Below are 15,375 nucleotides of genomic sequence, written 5' to 3'. Positions count from 1 at the left end.
AGCACACGCGGGCCACCTTGAGGCTTATGATCTGCAAGCCTGTGACCAGAAAGGTCATTAAGGAGGTACAAACCCCGTCTCTCCTCTCTACGCCCCGATTCTTCAGGACAAACGAAAACGAGAGGTTGGCACACGGAGCTCATCCAGGGCGCCCCGGGGAGCACGGGTGTCGCCTTCAAACACGGGCTGGCCTGCGGGGTGAGGAGGGCGGCACGCGGGGAAGGAGCACGCGGGCACCCAGCGCACTGCCCAGGAGCCCGGCTCCGTGGCTCCACGGCTTCCCGCCATCAAACCTTTCCTCTGAGGGAACAACTCCCGGTGATGTTTTCTGTGACTCGGAAAAACGCGTGGTCGGGCGGGCAGGGGGCCCATGCGTCATCACTGCCGTGCCAAAGAGGCTTGAAATCTGCAGGGCCCAACGTGTTCCTGGCAACCAGTTGCCAAAAGCAGAAATGCACAATGGGGGGTTCCTCGAATCTCCCCAGTCACGTGATCTGCACTTGATGCAAGCTCACGTCTCCCTGGAAACGTGCGTGTATCGAGCTAGCATGGCCACGCCACGTGGGTCAGCAGAGGGAGCCACCGTAAGGGCACATCTTTCCCTAAGGCCCCCCACTGTCACCTCCACGGTGCTCGCGGGGGCCCCACGGGCGGCGGGGAGATGCCTTGTCCTGTCCGTGGGGCCCAAGCTTGCTGGCTACTAAGTGGTCCCCAGCGCTCCTGTCCGGGGCTGTGGCAGGAGGACGTGCAGGAGGCCCACCCTGGCTCCGAGTGCCAGAAAACCCGTGGGCGGCGGCAGGCACATCCCCGAAGGGGAGGCTGTGCACCTGCGCCCCCCGTACCAGCCTGGCCCCAGGGGCAAGTGCTCGTTCAGACACACGAGACGTCACGCCAGGACGACAGACATGTCAGAAGCCCAATGAAGCTCTGCTGGGAAGTGTCCGGCTAGAAGACAGACCCAGGATCCCCGGCTTCTGCAGGCCCAGAGCCCGTCCGGCAGGGTCAGGCACAGGGAGGACCACTGTGCCCCGCGCCCCTCCCCGACGGGGCCGAGACTACTGTGCTGCTGTCTGGACTCCCTCCCGGAAAGAAAGCAAAGAGCAGAGGACACGGGGGCCAGAAGCTCTGACCATCAACGCGGCCCGCCCACGGTGCCGATGGTGAGCTAAGGCTGAGGGAAAGTGTCCTAAATGATCCAAGCAAAACGAACTTCACGACCATCAGCAGCCCCAGGGCTTCCCCGAGAACGTTCTGTGGCTTTTAAGAGAAAGGAAGAAACTAGCAGAGAATTCAGCTCCTGTCAAATGGGGCCTCCCAAGCTCATCAGCCCGGGATTAATTAAGTGAAGGCTTGGAGACGGCTCGTGGTTGAGACCCCGAGCCTCCCAGGCCACAACCCCCCAGCAAGGTGATTAATTCATTCTCCCCACGGGAGTCACGGCACGGGCTGCAGAGCCTGCAGAGCGACCCCTTGGGGTGGCCGGGACCACAGGGGGGGGCCCCCATCACAGCGTCTGCAACATGAATGCAGCCATCCTGGGCTCCTCCAACCTCAGGGTGCCTCCGGACGCGTGGTGTGCTCTCACTCAGTCATCTAGCTACCCGGTGATGGTTTGGGGGCATCTCCCGTCGCAGGAGCGGGGTGGGTACCATTTCTCCCATCTGCAGGGACAGGGAGATTCGCCACCGGGGGCGGAACAGAACCCGCACCACGGTCACACGTCGTAAACGCTACAGTGTCTGGTGCACCCGGTCAGGAAGGGAGCACAAAAGCCGCGGGCTTGCCTAGGGTGAGAAAATGTTTCTCTGTTCCACACTCCGGCACTGATGTTAAAAAGCTATATGGTAGGGCAGCCCGGGGGCACGGCAGTTTGGCACCGCCTGCAGCCCAGGGCCTGATCCTGGGGTCCTGGGATCGAGTCTGACATCAGGCTCCTTGCATGGAACCTGCTTCTCCCTCTGCCTGTGTCTCTGCCTCTCTCACTGTGTCTCTCATGAATAAATAAATAAAATCTTTAAAAAAAAATAAAAATAAAATAAAAAATTATAGTAAGTCATAAGATCAAAAGGAAGAAAATAAGGCGGACATTCTTTGCCGGTGGGCGCTGAGCGTTTTGAGTGGATAAGAAGAGTAAATATCGTGTGATGGTCGCAACAGACACAGGAAAAAATACTGGACAAGATACAACATCCGCCTAAGATAAAAAGTCACGGCTGGAGTGGGTATAAAGGGAGCGCCCCCCTCCACGTCATAAAGGCCGTGCATGACAAACCCACAGCTAACGCACCGGCCTCAATGGTGAAAAGCTGCAAGCTTTCCCCCAAGATCAGGGACAAGACGAGGATGCCCACTCCTGCTACTTTTCTTTCAACAGCGTTGAAATCTCAGCCATAGCAATCAGACAAGAAAGAGAAATGCAAGGCATCCAAATCAGAAAGATTCAAAACTGTCGCAGTTTGCAAATGACATGATATCATACACAGAAAACCCTCAAAACTTCCCTCAAAAATTATGAGAATAAATAAAACCAGTAAAGTCGCAGGATATAAGATTAGCAGGCGTTAGTCTGTTGCATTTCTATATGATAATAGTCCACTATCCAAAAAAGAAAGAACAAAATGAAGAAACAGCTCATTCATGATAGCACAAAAAAGAGTGAAATACCTAGAAATACATTTTTTATTTTTTTGTTTTTGTTTTGTTTTTACTTAGGACTTCATCTGATCAAGAAGGTGAAAAAACATATACACTGAAAACTATCAGATATTGATGGGAAACTTAAAAGAAGACACAAATACATGGGAAAACGTTCCATCCTCACGGATGGGAAGAATGAATACTGTTAAAAGCAATCTGCAGGTTCAGCGCAATCCCTATCAAAATTCCAGGGGCATTTTTAGAGAAATAGAAAGAAAACCTTAAAATCTGTATGAAGTTCGGGCGCCTGGGTGGCTCGTTTGGTTAAGCATCTGACTCTTGCTTTGACCTCTGGTCGTGATCTCAGGGTCACAGGATCGAGCCCAGCACTGGGCTCCAGGCTCCGTGGGGAGTCTGCTTGGGATCCTCTCCCTCTCCCTCTGTCCCTCCTGAATAAATGAATCAATATTGAGATGCCCCGGGGGGCTCGGCGGTTGAGCGTCTGCCTTTGGCTCAGGGCGTGACCCCGGGTCCCGGGATCGAGTCCCACATCGGGCTCCCGGTGCATGGAGCCTGCTTCTCCCTCTGCCTGTGTCTCTGCCTCTCTCTGTGTCTCTCATGAATCAATAAATAAAATATTTTTAACAAAAGAAGTAAATCTTTAAAAAGTAGAAGATCCGAATGGACATTTTTCAAAAGCAGAGGTGCAGACGGCCAACGGACACTTGAAAAGATGCTCAACGTCACTGGTCATCAGGGAAATGCAAATCAAAGCCACAGTGAGATGCCACCTCACACCTGTCACGATGGCTACAATTAACACAGGAAAGAACAGGTGCTGGTGAGGATGAGGAGGGCTTGGGCCCCGGGTGCACCGTTGGTGGGAACGCACACACTGGGGCAGCCGCTCTAGAAAACAGTGGGGAGGGTCCTCAAAATGTTAAAAATAGAAATACGACGTGCTCCAGTAGCTCCCCTCGAGGGCATCCACCTGGGCAAACAAAAACACTTGCTTGAAAAGACACTGCCCCCGTGTTCACGCAGCGCTGAGCGGAGCCACGGAGGCACCCGACTGCCCCCCCACGGTGGGGGACGGAGGTGTGTGGACAGCACAGGATGTAATCAGCCGCAAGAAAGGAGGAAATCTTGCCAACCACAACGCCGACAGGCCTCGAAGGTGATAGGCACAGTAAGGTAAGTCGGACGCAGAAAGAGATCACGTGACCTCACTTACAGCTGGAATCCAAGAAACAAGACAAAGGGACAAACAAAACGGGCTCAAGAGCTCACAGATGCAGACAACAGATGGGTGGTTGCGAGAGGCAAGGGTTGCTGGATGGGCAAAAGGAGGAAGATGGAGGGGAGGAAGAGGAGGAGGGAGGGGAGGAAGAGGAAGGGGACAAAGAGGAGGAGGGAGGAGGGGGAGGGAGGGAGGAGGGAGGAAAGGAGGAGGGAGGGGAGAAGGGAGGGAGGAGGGAGGGAGGAGGAGGGAGGAGGGAGGGGAGGAGGGGGAGGAGAGAGAGGGAGGAAGAGGAAAGGGAGGGGGAGAAGGGAGAGGAGGAGGAGGGAGGAGGAGGGGGAGGAGGGAGGAGGAGGAAGGAGGGGGAGGAGGGGAGGGAGGGAGGAGGGAGGGAGGAGGGAGGGAGGAGGAGGGAGGAGGGAGGGGAGGAGGGGGAGGAGAGAGAGGGAGGAAGAGGAAAGGGAGGGGGAGAAGGGAGAGGAGGAGGAGGGAGGAGGAGGGGGAGGAGGGAGGGGGAGAAGAGGAGGGGAGGAGGAGGGAGGGGAGGAGCGGGAGAGGAGGGGGAAGGAAAAAGAGGAGGGAGAGGAGGGAGAAGGAGGGGGAGAGGAGGGAGGAGGAGGGAGGGGAGGAGGGGGAGGAGAGAGGGAGGAAGAGGAAAGGGAGGGGGAGAAGGAAGAGGGGGAGGAGGAGGAGGAGGGGGGAGGAGGGAGGAGGAGGGGGAGGAGGAGGGAGGGGGGAGGCAGGGAGGGGGAAGCAGTCCTGTGCAGAGCCTCAGGTGGGGTCGCCCACGTTCAGGTCACACCCCGCCCAGGCCGCGGCCCCACTTCCCCGCCTCGGAACCTGCTCAGGGAGAAGGGGCGCTGGACGGCCCAGGGACCAAGGGCCCCGTGACCAGGACTCTAAGGAAGCGCCGTTTTCCCGCAGGTGCCGTCTTCCCGTCTTCCCGTCTTCCCTGTGGGGTTGACGCCCCGACTCAGGCCCCAGGCTGTCAGCGCAGCTGCAGGAGGCTCCGGGACAGACGGACGAGGTGCCCTGCGGCTCCCGGGACCCCTTTCCCAGCGGGAATCACGCCCGAGCCTGCGTCCCGGACGGCGGCCCTCCGTCAGCCACACCCCCGGCGCCGCGGGACCAGGCGGCCAGGACAGGACGCACTTGGCTCTGTGTCACCCTCGGCCCCAGCCCTCCCCTGTGCTCTCAGCGGGGCAGGGGGGTGGCCCTTTGGTCCCCACGCTCCGAGACGAATCCCACTGGCAGCTCGCTCCGGTTGGGGACGCAGACGTACCGTTTCTGGGAAGGCTGCATTAAGTCCGAGACTTTATCGTCGTAGAACTTCTTCATCGCAAATCTGTCGAGGGCCTGGTCGGCACTGTGGGGGGGAGGGGCACAGCATTACCCCGTGCACGCCAAGGGGGCAGGGGGCGGGGACAGGCGCTGTGGCCCCCGACCCCCGAGCCAGCGAGCGACCAGCATCCGACCAGCCACATCCCTGCAGCAGCCGCGCACACCCCCCCCCGCCTCCCCCTGCACCCCGGCCCAGGAGCACGTCCAGGCCACCTTGGAGGCTGGGTCTGTGGCTCTGAACACCGTGCGGGGCGGCACCCTGACCCGTCCCACGGCCACAGCGGCCCCAAGACGGCAGGCAGCAGCGGAGGCTCTGGATCATGCAGTGTGGGGCGCGGCCGGCTAGCGGCACCCAGGAGTGGGTGCCCCCCGGGGCCAGCTGGGGACGCGCAGGGGGTCCGCACCTCCAGCTGGAGGGGTCGGACGGTGGCACCGGCGAGGCAGGCGGCCCCGGAGCCCTTGGGGATGCCCGTGCAGCCCCCAGGTCTCTGCCACAGGCACCCCTGCCGCCCAACCACCCGATGCCTACCTGCAGCTCTACAAGCCCCGCGAGCCACGGAGGAGGAGGGAGCGGGAGCTGCAGGGCCTGGCACACACACAGACGCTGTCCCCGAGGGGCACCTGGGGTGCACGAGGGCCTGGGATCCCTCCTGGGCAGACACGGGCTCCGCACTTTGGGTCCCGAGCGAATGCTCGGAAAGTCAGTCCACTCCCTAGTGTGGACAGCGCGGGGCCACCGCTGCTGTGAGCGGGCACCTGTGCCCCCGGGAGGCGCAGCCCACGCCCCACAGAGCGGCCACTGACGGGAAAGAGCAAACCCACGGAAAACGGCAGTTTTGGACTGGATTTCAGCGTGAGTGAGATGCGTGCTCGGGGCACCAGGGGTCTGGGGGGCAACGCATCTGGGGGCACCACGTGTCTGGGGGGCACCACGTGTCTGGGGGGCGCTGCGTCCGGGGGCACTGCCTGCTGCCCCAGAGCCAGCAGGTTCCCGCTGACCTCCCCGGCACCCCCGGCCCCTGCTGGCGAGTCTCAGGCCACCCTCTGGCCTCCTGGGGACCAGGGGGGACCCGGCCTCCCGCTCATGAGTCAGGACCACAAGCGAGCCTGAGCCTCTGCCTTGCGGTTGGTAAAGGAGAGGGCACAGCTCGCCACCCGGGTCTCCGGGGAGGATCCGGGCAGAAAACAGCTCTTTGTGCAGCGCTTCCCGGAGGCCCAGGCTCCCCAACCCGGCGGCTATGAGCACCCGTGAGCACCCAGCTGCAGGGATGCGCGTGGGGCCCCACCAAGCCGCCCCAGACCCCCCATGCCCGCCACGGCCCAGGCCCCCATGCCCACCGCAGCGCGGGCCCCTGCCTACCTGGCCGACACGTTGGTGAAGTGCATGTAGGAGGATATGACCACGCCGATGCGTCCCTTGCCGCCCTGCAGGACACAGAAGGGGACTCAGTTTCCCTGGACTTCTGCGGCGTGGACGCGGCGCTATTCACCGGATCTGGGGGCAGCACACGTGGACGGCAGCAGCGTGCATGCTGGGAGCCCCCGCAGGAGCCCACGCCACCGGGGCATCGGGGGCACGCCGAGGGCAGGCCCACACGGGGGGCCGGGCCCCTGCCCAGGTCCCCCCGCGGCCACCAGCGTGCAGAGGAGGAGGCTGCTGCATGACTTCACCGCGAGGGACGGGACCTGGGTGCCGGGTCTGGGGGCCGTGCACACGGCTGGGGGCGTCACACGGCTGCCCGCTCCACACGGGGACCGTGGCCCCAGCCTGCAGAGCTCAGCATGGCCACAGGCGGGCGGCCAGCCAGGACCGAGGGCCGGCACAACCCTCAGGACGTGCTGCACGGGGGCGCTTGGCTGCCACGGGCCACCCGCACTCAGGGCCGCGGACGGCCGCCTCCCGGAACACGTCACCAGCCCCGATCAACAGCGGGAGAGCCCCTGCTCCCCACCCCGTGTCCTGCAGCCTGAGACCTGAGAGCCGTTCTGTGTCCGGGCAGCTCGAGAGGACCCGAAGGGACCCCGTTCCGCGACACGCGACGACCCCACGTCACTGAGCACGTCTGATGGAAGCGCGGCCGGGCCTGCCCTGGAGCCGCATCCCGAGAGACGCCCAAGTCCTGGCAACAGCCCGCGGCCCCCAGAGCCCGAAACATAAAACCACATAAAGAGGGGCCCCTGGGGGGCTCAGCGGTCGAGCATCAGCCTTCAGCCCAGAGCATAACCCCGGGGTCTTGGGTTCGAGTTCCGCATCGGGCTCCCTGCGTGGAGCCTGCTTTTCCCTCTGCTTGTGTCTCTGCCTCTCTCTCTCTCTCTGAGTCTCTTGTGAATAAATAAAATATTTTAAAAAAAAGGGCAGCCCCGGTGGCGCAGCGGTTTAGCGCCGCCTGCAGCCCGGGGTGTGATCCTGGAGACCCGGGATCGAGTCCCACGTCGGGGTCCCTGCATGGAGCCTGCTTCTCTCTCTGCCTGTGTCTCTGCCTCTCTTTCGCTCTCTCTGAATAAATAAATAAATAAATCTTTAGAAAAAAAAAATATTTAAAAAAAAAAAACAGCGAAAAAATAAATAAATAAAACCACATAAAAATAAAATGGTTCGCTACTGTCGACGCCTTTTGTGAGCGTCCACGTGTCCAGCTCCGCGCTCGGGGACCCCAGGCCTGCATGCTCTGGGGCCGGACTCCGGCGGGGGGGGGCGGGGGGGACAAGTATGGGAACGTGACGGCAGACGCCGCCGGACCGGACGCCGAGGGGAGGCCGTCCCACACTCACCCTGCAGTGGATGACCACCACGTGCTGCGGGTCGCTGTTGAGCCAGGACTCCTGCGCCTTGCAGATGGTGCACACCTGGTCCAGGGGCGGCGCGTGGAGCTCCGGCCAGCCCACGTCCAGGATCTGCAACGAGAGGCAGGCTCGGGGGCGCCCCGCGGCCACGGCTCCCCGTCTCCGGAACCCCCGAGGGCCAGGAAGGAGCACGCCTCCGCCTCCTCGTCTGAGGCTGCCAGGGACTGCGGCCACGCTCTCGGCCGCCAGGGAGACCCGGGGGCCTCCTGCGGGACACGGGACGTGGGACGCGGAGCCCGGCCACCCGGCAAGCCAACCGCCCCCGCGGGACGCCCGGCGAGCCCGACGCTGCCTGCTCTACCGTCCGTCCCTGAAGGCGGAGGGGAGCGGCGCTCGCTCTTCCATAGAAGTGGCAGAAATAGTGCAAAGTGATGGGAAAAAGGATACGGTGACGTAGGACCACGTGGTGCGGCGTTCAAGCTCTCCCCTAAACCTTTACGACCGAAAAGATCAATGCGTGCTTAGTTAGGAGGCCGTGACGGGCAGCAGGCGGAGGATGCCAGGAGTGGAGACGCTCGGGGCTTGGTGGGGACACGGACCCACACGGGAGCAGCCGTGGACGGCCGCGGGGGCGCACGCAAGCCGGGGGGCACGGAACACGGTCCGCCCGCGGATGGCGCCAACCTCGGCACTCAACCACGGGTGCTGCGAGGTGCTGCCCCTGAAGTCGGGGCCCAGGGATGTCCCTGTGCGTTTTTACGACTTCCCATGAATCTTTAATTATTCCAAACTAAAGAAATTGATTTAAAAATGACCCACAGGGGCGCCTTGCTGGCTCAGCAGAGTGTACGACTCTTGATATCCGGGTTCTGAGTTCGAGCCCCGCGACAGGTGCACAGATTGCTTAAAAATAAAAGATCTTTAGGGGCACCCGGGTGGCTCAGCGGTGGAGCATCTGCCTTCGGCCCAGGGCGTGACCCCCGGGTCCTGGAATCAAGTCCTGCATCAGGCTCCCTGCATGGAGCCTGCTCCTCCCTCTGCCTGTGTCCCTGCCACTCTCTCTCTCTGTGTCTCTTATGAATAAATAAAATCCTTAAAAACAATAAAGTCTTTAAAAAAAAAAAACCCACAGTTAAGCCCAGTCCCTGATACCCCTTATGAGGTCACGTCCCGCAGAGACTTGAGCTGTTTTTGCAGGAGCAGATAAGCATCGGGGACGTTTGATGAAACCCAACATAAGGGACCCAGGTGGTACCTTTGGGTTCAGCTTCGTGAGGTCGTATCTCTTTTCGGAAAGGTTCAGTACCTGGGAAGGGGGAACAAAAGGCCATCAGACACGCCAGCGTCCTCGGAGGTCAAGGGGGAAAGGGCTGCTGTTCACGCGTCACCTGCCATCTGCCTTCGAGGGACCGAGGGACGGGAAAGATTCAACCATGTGTGGAAATGTGACCGTCACAGAACGAAAAACCAGCAGAGAACGAACACGTAAGGGCGGCGGATGCACCTGCAGGGGGGCCGCCCCGGGAGGCCGGGCTCACTCGGGGGGCACGGGGGGCAGCGAGGGCCTTCATGAAGGGCCGGGTCCTGTCGGGGGAACGCGGCCACCTTCCTCTGAGCCCCACACCCTCTGGCCCGATAAGACGGGCACACTGGGCGGCCTCGGTCAGCAGCCCGTGGGTGCAGGAGCTGTGCCAGCTGCGTTCACCCGCCAGAGGACGCAGGTGTAGACGGGAGAGAGACGAGCCCACCCCGGGGTTCCTAACTCTACGAGGCACGCCCAGGGGCCTTCCTTCCTTCAGACCCTACAAAGCCGTCCTGGGGTCCTTGTCCCAATGCAAGGCAGAGACCCCTGCCCTCGAAGGTGTGCGGGGGCGGGGGTGGGCTCTGGCCCTACCGGGGTGGAGGGAAGAATACCCCGGACCCTGGTTCCCTGCCGCCCAGAGCCCAGGGCCCTCGGGTGGATGGAGGTGGGGGCACAGGTGCCGGCACCAGGAGCGCGTGGGCCCCCGGGCCAGGCCTCAGGACGGGGACGGCTCCGCAGAGCACATGGCCCAGGAGGCGCCTCCCTGCCTCACCTACCCTCAGGCCACCCCAAGGACCAGTGTCGGACTGCGCAGGTGCTGGGGCATCAGGAGCCGGTGCGCTGCGCGGCCGCACGCCGGGGAAAGGAGACAGTCGGCTCTCCGCGCAGCTTCCAGGGCCCCGAGGGCGGCAACCGCGACCTTGTCCTCAGGCAAAGGTCAGTGGCTTGGACAGGTGCGGGGGCAGGTGCGGGGGCAGGTGGGGGAGTAGGTAGGGAGAAGGAGAGAGGCAGATGCGGGGGCAGGTGTGGGGGCAGGTGGGGGCAGGTGCGGGGGCAGGTGTGGGGGAAGGTGGGGGCAGGTGCGGGGCAGGTGCGGGGGCAGGTGGGGCAGGTGGGGGCAGGTGCGGGGACAGGTGCGGGGGCAGGTGTGGGGGAAGGTGGGGGCAGGTGGGGGGGCAGGTGCAGGGCAGGTGGAGGGGCAGGTGTGGGGCAGGTGGGGGGCAGGTGCGTGGGCAGGTGGGGGGGCAGGTGGGGGGACAGGTGCGGGGGCAGGTGGGGGGCAGGTGGGAGGGCAGGTGTGGGGGCAGGTGCAGGGACAGGTGGGGGACAGGTGCGGGGGCAGGTGTGGGGGAAGGTGGGGGCAGGTGCGGGGCAGGTGGGGGGGCAGGTGGGGGCAGGTGCGGGGGCAGGTGTGGGGGCAGGTGCGGGGGCAGGTGCGGGGGCAGGTGTGGGGGAAGGTGGGGGCAGGTGGGGGGGCAGGTGCAGGGCAGGTGGGGGGGCACGTGTGGGGCAGGTGGGGGGCAGGTGCGTGGGCAGGTGGGGGGGCAGGTGGGGGGCAGGTGGGAGGGCAGGTGTGGGGGCAGGTGCGGGGACAGGTGGGGGACAGGTGCGGGAGCAGGTGTGGGGGAAGGTGGGGGCAGGTGCGGGGCAGGTGGGGGGGCAGGTGGGGGCAGGTGCGGGGGCAGGTGTGGGGGCAGGTGCGGGGGCAGGTGGGGGGCAGGTGCGGGGACAGGTGGGGGACAGGTGCGGGGGCAGGTGGGGGGGCAGGTGGGGGGGTAGGTGGGGGACAGGTGTGGGGGCAGGTGGAGGGGCTGGGGCAGGTGGGGGGGCCGGTGCAGGAGGAAGGTGCTGGGGCAGGTGAGGGGGCCGGTGCAGGGGAAGGTGGGGGGGCTGGGGCAGGTGGGGGGGCCGGTGCGGGGGAAGGTGGGGGGGCAGGTGGGAGGGCAGGTGTGGGGGCAGGTGCAGGGACAGGTGGGGGACAGGTGTGGGGGCAGGTGGGGGGGCCAGTGCGGGAGGAAGGTGGGGGACAGGTGGGGGGGCAGGTGCAGGGGCAGGTGTGGGGGCAGGTGCTGGGGCAGGTGGGGGGAAAGGTGGGGGGAAGGTGCTGGGGCAGGTGGGGGGGCAGGTGCGGGGGCAACTGGGGGCACCTGGAGCTGATGCAACGGTCACCGTTCAGGGGGCTGCCACCACGGAACACCTGGACAGCCAGGGACCCACGAGCCTCGGGCCCACATCTCTCCCTACGGGGGTTCCCCACGAAGTCGTCCTCGCCCCCCGGGGTACAGGGGCTCCTGGGCGCCCTCCCCCTGCCCCGTGGCTCAGGTCGGCAGGAGAGAAAGGCTCGGCTGTGCCAGGGGGATGCAAGTCCCCCGAGGCCGGCCGGCATCCCCCCTCTGCCCCCACATCCAGCGTCCCCATCTCTATGCTCAGTGTCCCCTGAGCCTGGCGTCCCCGCTCTGTCCCCACGTCCAGTGCCCCCCCCAACTCACCAAGTAGTTGTCCCCGTGCTTGGACCTGAGCATGCGCGTCACCTCCTGCAGATTGTGCAGGTAGGACTCCTCCGAGCAGCCGGCGGGGAAGGACACCGCGATGATGCGCTCGGTGATGTAGGTGAGGTCCAACTCGCGTCCGTCCTCCATGGTGGGGCTCGGCCCCGTGGGCCTAGGGGAGGGGGCCGGTCAGGAGCAGACGCGGGGGCGCCGGGAGCCTGAGTGCCCGACTCCTCGGGTTCTCCCGTCACAGGGCACCGGCCTCAACGCCCTCAGCGTCCCGCGTGGGCCCCACTGGCCCCTGCAGCGCACGCGGGGAGCAGCACAGGGAGATCCCCGAGGCGGCCCCGGAGGAGGAGCCCGTCCTGGCTCCTGGGGCTCAGGTCACACCAGGCAGGGGATGGCGGGAGCAGAGGCCGCACCGGGAGGCACGGGGAGGGGCTCCTCGGGTCCTGGTGTCACGTACCAGGGCAGGTGCGCAGGCCGCGGGGGGACCCACGTATTTAGTGCCGCTTTTATACGTTTCTCTCCCGATTTTAGAAAAATTCAAAAACAGACAAAATAGTTTAACAAACTGCTACGTGCCCCTCATCTGACTTCAAAATCAGCACACGTGCCGCCCGCACCCTCTGCTGGGAGAAATCCTCGACACCGTATCAGCTCGGTTAGGAACACGCGGGCAGCTCTTAGAAGGCAGAGGCCTTCTCGGAACACCCATGATACGGTTTCGTGCCCAAAACGTCCTCAGATCCGATACCACAGACTTAATTTTTTTAAGTTAACGTATTCAAATCAGGATGCCAACAATCACCAAGATCTTTTTTCTCTACCTTACATACGACAAAGGGACACTAAATAGTTTCGACTTATTTTAAAAATTTAAAAAAAAAAAAAATTTAAAAAAAAAAATAAAAAATAAAAAATAAAAAAATAAAAAAATAAAAATTAAGTGGGGGGGATTCCTGGGGGGCTCAGCAGTTGAGCACCTGCCTTCAGCCCAGGGCGTGACTCTGGGGTCCTGGAATCGAGTCCTACATCGGGCTCCCTGCGTGGAGCCTGCTTCTCCCTCTGCCTGGGTCTCTGCCTCTCTCTCTCTCTGCATCTCTCATGAATAAATAAATAAAATCTTTAAAAATTTTTAAATTGTGTTTTTGAACATTGACGTAAGAAGTAACCACGCGCCTTCGCCGGCAGCAGGGCTCAGTGCACCTGCCGGGTTCCAGGGAGGCCCCAACGTTCACCCGCGCTATTAAGCCGCAGCCGTGCACGGAAAGAATCGCTTCCCCACAAGCTTTAACATGGGGAGGAGGCTGCATCCAGGAAAAGAAAGGAAAAAAAAAAAAAAAAAACCTTGATACATATCACCTTTGGACATTTATTCCCAGAGTCCAAAAAAAAAAAAAAAAAAAAGGGAAGAAAGAAAGAAAGAAAAAGAAATGACGACCACAGAGTAAAGCCACCAAGCACCAAGCTCAGGCTCCCCTGGGAGGTGTGGCCCCAGGTAGGGGCCACCTGGACTCACCTGGATGGTCTGGCACGGCCGAGAGCAGCGGATGGTGCAGGGGTCCCACCCCCGGGAGCCTGCGAACGACAGAGCACGGGTCATTCTGGTCCCCCAGCCTCCAGCCCCCCAGAAGGCAGGACACCGCCGCTCCCGGTTTGGTCGCAGGTGGGAAGTCAAACGCGGTGACCGCGCCCAGCAACTGTGTGGGTGGGAATCGCCCCCCATCCCCGAAGGAGGGCAACCGAGGCTCAAGGGGTGTGCAAGGCCCTGCCCCAGGCGGGGACACAGGAGACCCTTCCACGACGCGCAGCTCCTTTCCGCGTCCGGGCCCACGCCTCAGGCAATGCCGGGGATGTGTGCAGGGGGACGCCCGGAGCCCCCGGCCCTCCCTCCTGCCTCCCGGTGACCCTGGGCCTGGGGAGCCCTTCTCAGGCTCGGACGCGCCCCTTCCCCGTGCCCCACTGGGCACCTGGCTCATCCTGGCTCCAGACTGAAGGAAGGGACAAAGAATCCCCAGGCTCCTGGGGATCGGGGACGGAATCCCAGCAGTCACCCCAACGGCGTCCGAAGCCAGCGGCCAGCCAGAGGCCGTGACCGGGGCTCCCACCCCCCCAGGGACCGGGGGCCACCGGGTGACACTGGGACAGCGGCCCCTCGGCTGCCCAGTCGCTCGCTGTCTCTGTGCATCTTTACTCGGGAGAAAAGAACCCGCCTGCGCTCGGGGTTCAGACGCGCACGCCTCCGGGCACACAGCGCGGTTCACGGCTAGGAATGACCCAGAAGCCAACGCACGAGGAGCTGCAGAAGGCCCCCGGCCCCCCCGGCCCCCTTGGTACGGGCCCCAAGCCCCCAGCGTTCCCGCCGACCGCCTCCCCGGGAAGCCTCCCGGGCACACCCCGCCTCAGGGCCCGGGCGCCTTGGGGAGAACGCAAGGGTCCCTGGGCTCCCTGCTCGTGCCCCCCCCCGCCTCTGCCCGGCCAGGCCCCCAGCACCCCCGCCCCTCCCCGCTCTAGCACGGGCTCATCGCGGCGGCGGCTCCCAGCGGCCTGCGAACCGAGGAAGGGCCGGGGGTGCCCGTGCAATCTGCAGCAAAGGTCACAAGGCGTCGGGGAAGCCGCCAGCCCACGACACCCCGGGAGCCCCTCCGCTGGACCCGAGCCGACCTGACACCCTGCTGAGGCCACCGGGCCCCTGGCTGGCGGTGGTCCCGGGGCCACACACGGGAGGCCAGTCCCCCTGGCGGGGCGGCCGCTCCACCCCCGAACACTCTAGCTCAACGCGCTGCCCCGGCGACCGACCCGCGTCTCTTCTGCTCCCGGAGGTGCTTTTACACCACAAACAGGCACCGCAGGCGCAGCCCTGCAGCCCGGGGTGCGAGCCCACGTCCCTTCCCGGAGGAGACAGGTGACACCTGCGCACGCACACCGCGTCCTGGATTAGAGGCGCACGCGGCCCCCGGGCTCAGGGCGGCTGGTGCCTTTGCTGGGAGGAGCTGGGCCAGGTGTGGTCGGGGCCAGGTGTGGTCGGGGGCCAGGCTCCTGCGAAGCTCTTAGGAGCACCTGCCCCAGGACGCACACGCTGCCACCTGCACTTGCGACGCAGGCAGCGCCCTCCCTGGGCTCAGTGGCAGCCGCAGCCACGACAGGACCCCCGTCCCCACCCCAGCTGCAGTTAGGGACCTGCTCTCCATACATGGATCCTGCGCTGACCCGACCACAGCCCTCGGGCAGACCCGCAGCCGCCACACAAACCTCACCCCTTCCTACAGCCGGGCTCGGAAGAGGCCCCCATACGGAGCCCCACCCTGCAGAACCCTGAACCCCGGCCCCCTCCTAGGACCCCACCCTGGCCCCCCTACAGACCCTGCTCTGGAGCCTTTCTACAGACCCGCCCCCGACCCCCTCCTATAGAATCCCCCCAGACTCCATCCTACAGACCACATGCCAGGCCCCACTTCCTACAGACCCTACCCCCAACCCCCTCCTACAGACCCCACTCCAGCACCCCCTTCTAGACCCCACCCGCATCCCCCCCCTACTGGACCCCACCTGCAGCCCCCCATCCTACAGACCCCACC

The 15,375-nt window shown here is 63.6% G+C and overlaps 1 protein-coding gene across 21 annotated transcripts in view; it reads right to left on the bottom strand.

Annotated features, from left to right (window-relative positions):
• Positions 1 to 15,375, bottom strand: part of TNS3 (tensin 3) — a 157,133-nt gene that overhangs the window by 75,974 nt on the left and 65,784 nt on the right. For all 21 annotated transcript variants that reach the window (XM_072762768.1, XM_025988004.2, XM_072762775.1 and 18 more), the window contains 6 exons: positions 13,317 to 13,375; positions 11,795 to 11,966; positions 9,258 to 9,308; positions 7,991 to 8,113; positions 6,579 to 6,643; positions 5,160 to 5,243 (listed from right to left, as the gene is read on the bottom strand). In XM_072762768.1, coding sequence (XP_072618869.1) covers positions 5,160 to 5,243; positions 6,579 to 6,643; positions 7,991 to 8,113; positions 9,258 to 9,308; positions 11,795 to 11,966; positions 13,317 to 13,375 — 554 coding nt within the window. The remainder of the gene's footprint in view (positions 1 to 5,159; positions 5,244 to 6,578; positions 6,644 to 7,990; positions 8,114 to 9,257; positions 9,309 to 11,794; positions 11,967 to 13,316; positions 13,376 to 15,375) is intronic.

The sequence above is a fragment of the Vulpes vulpes genome, chromosome 7, assembly GCF_048418805.1.
Source record: "Vulpes vulpes isolate BD-2025 chromosome 7, VulVul3, whole genome shotgun sequence".
NCBI lineage: Eukaryota > Metazoa > Chordata > Mammalia > Carnivora > Canidae > Vulpes > Vulpes vulpes.
Note: the sequence above shows the minus strand (reverse complement) of the source record. Positions and strands in the feature narration are given on the sequence as shown.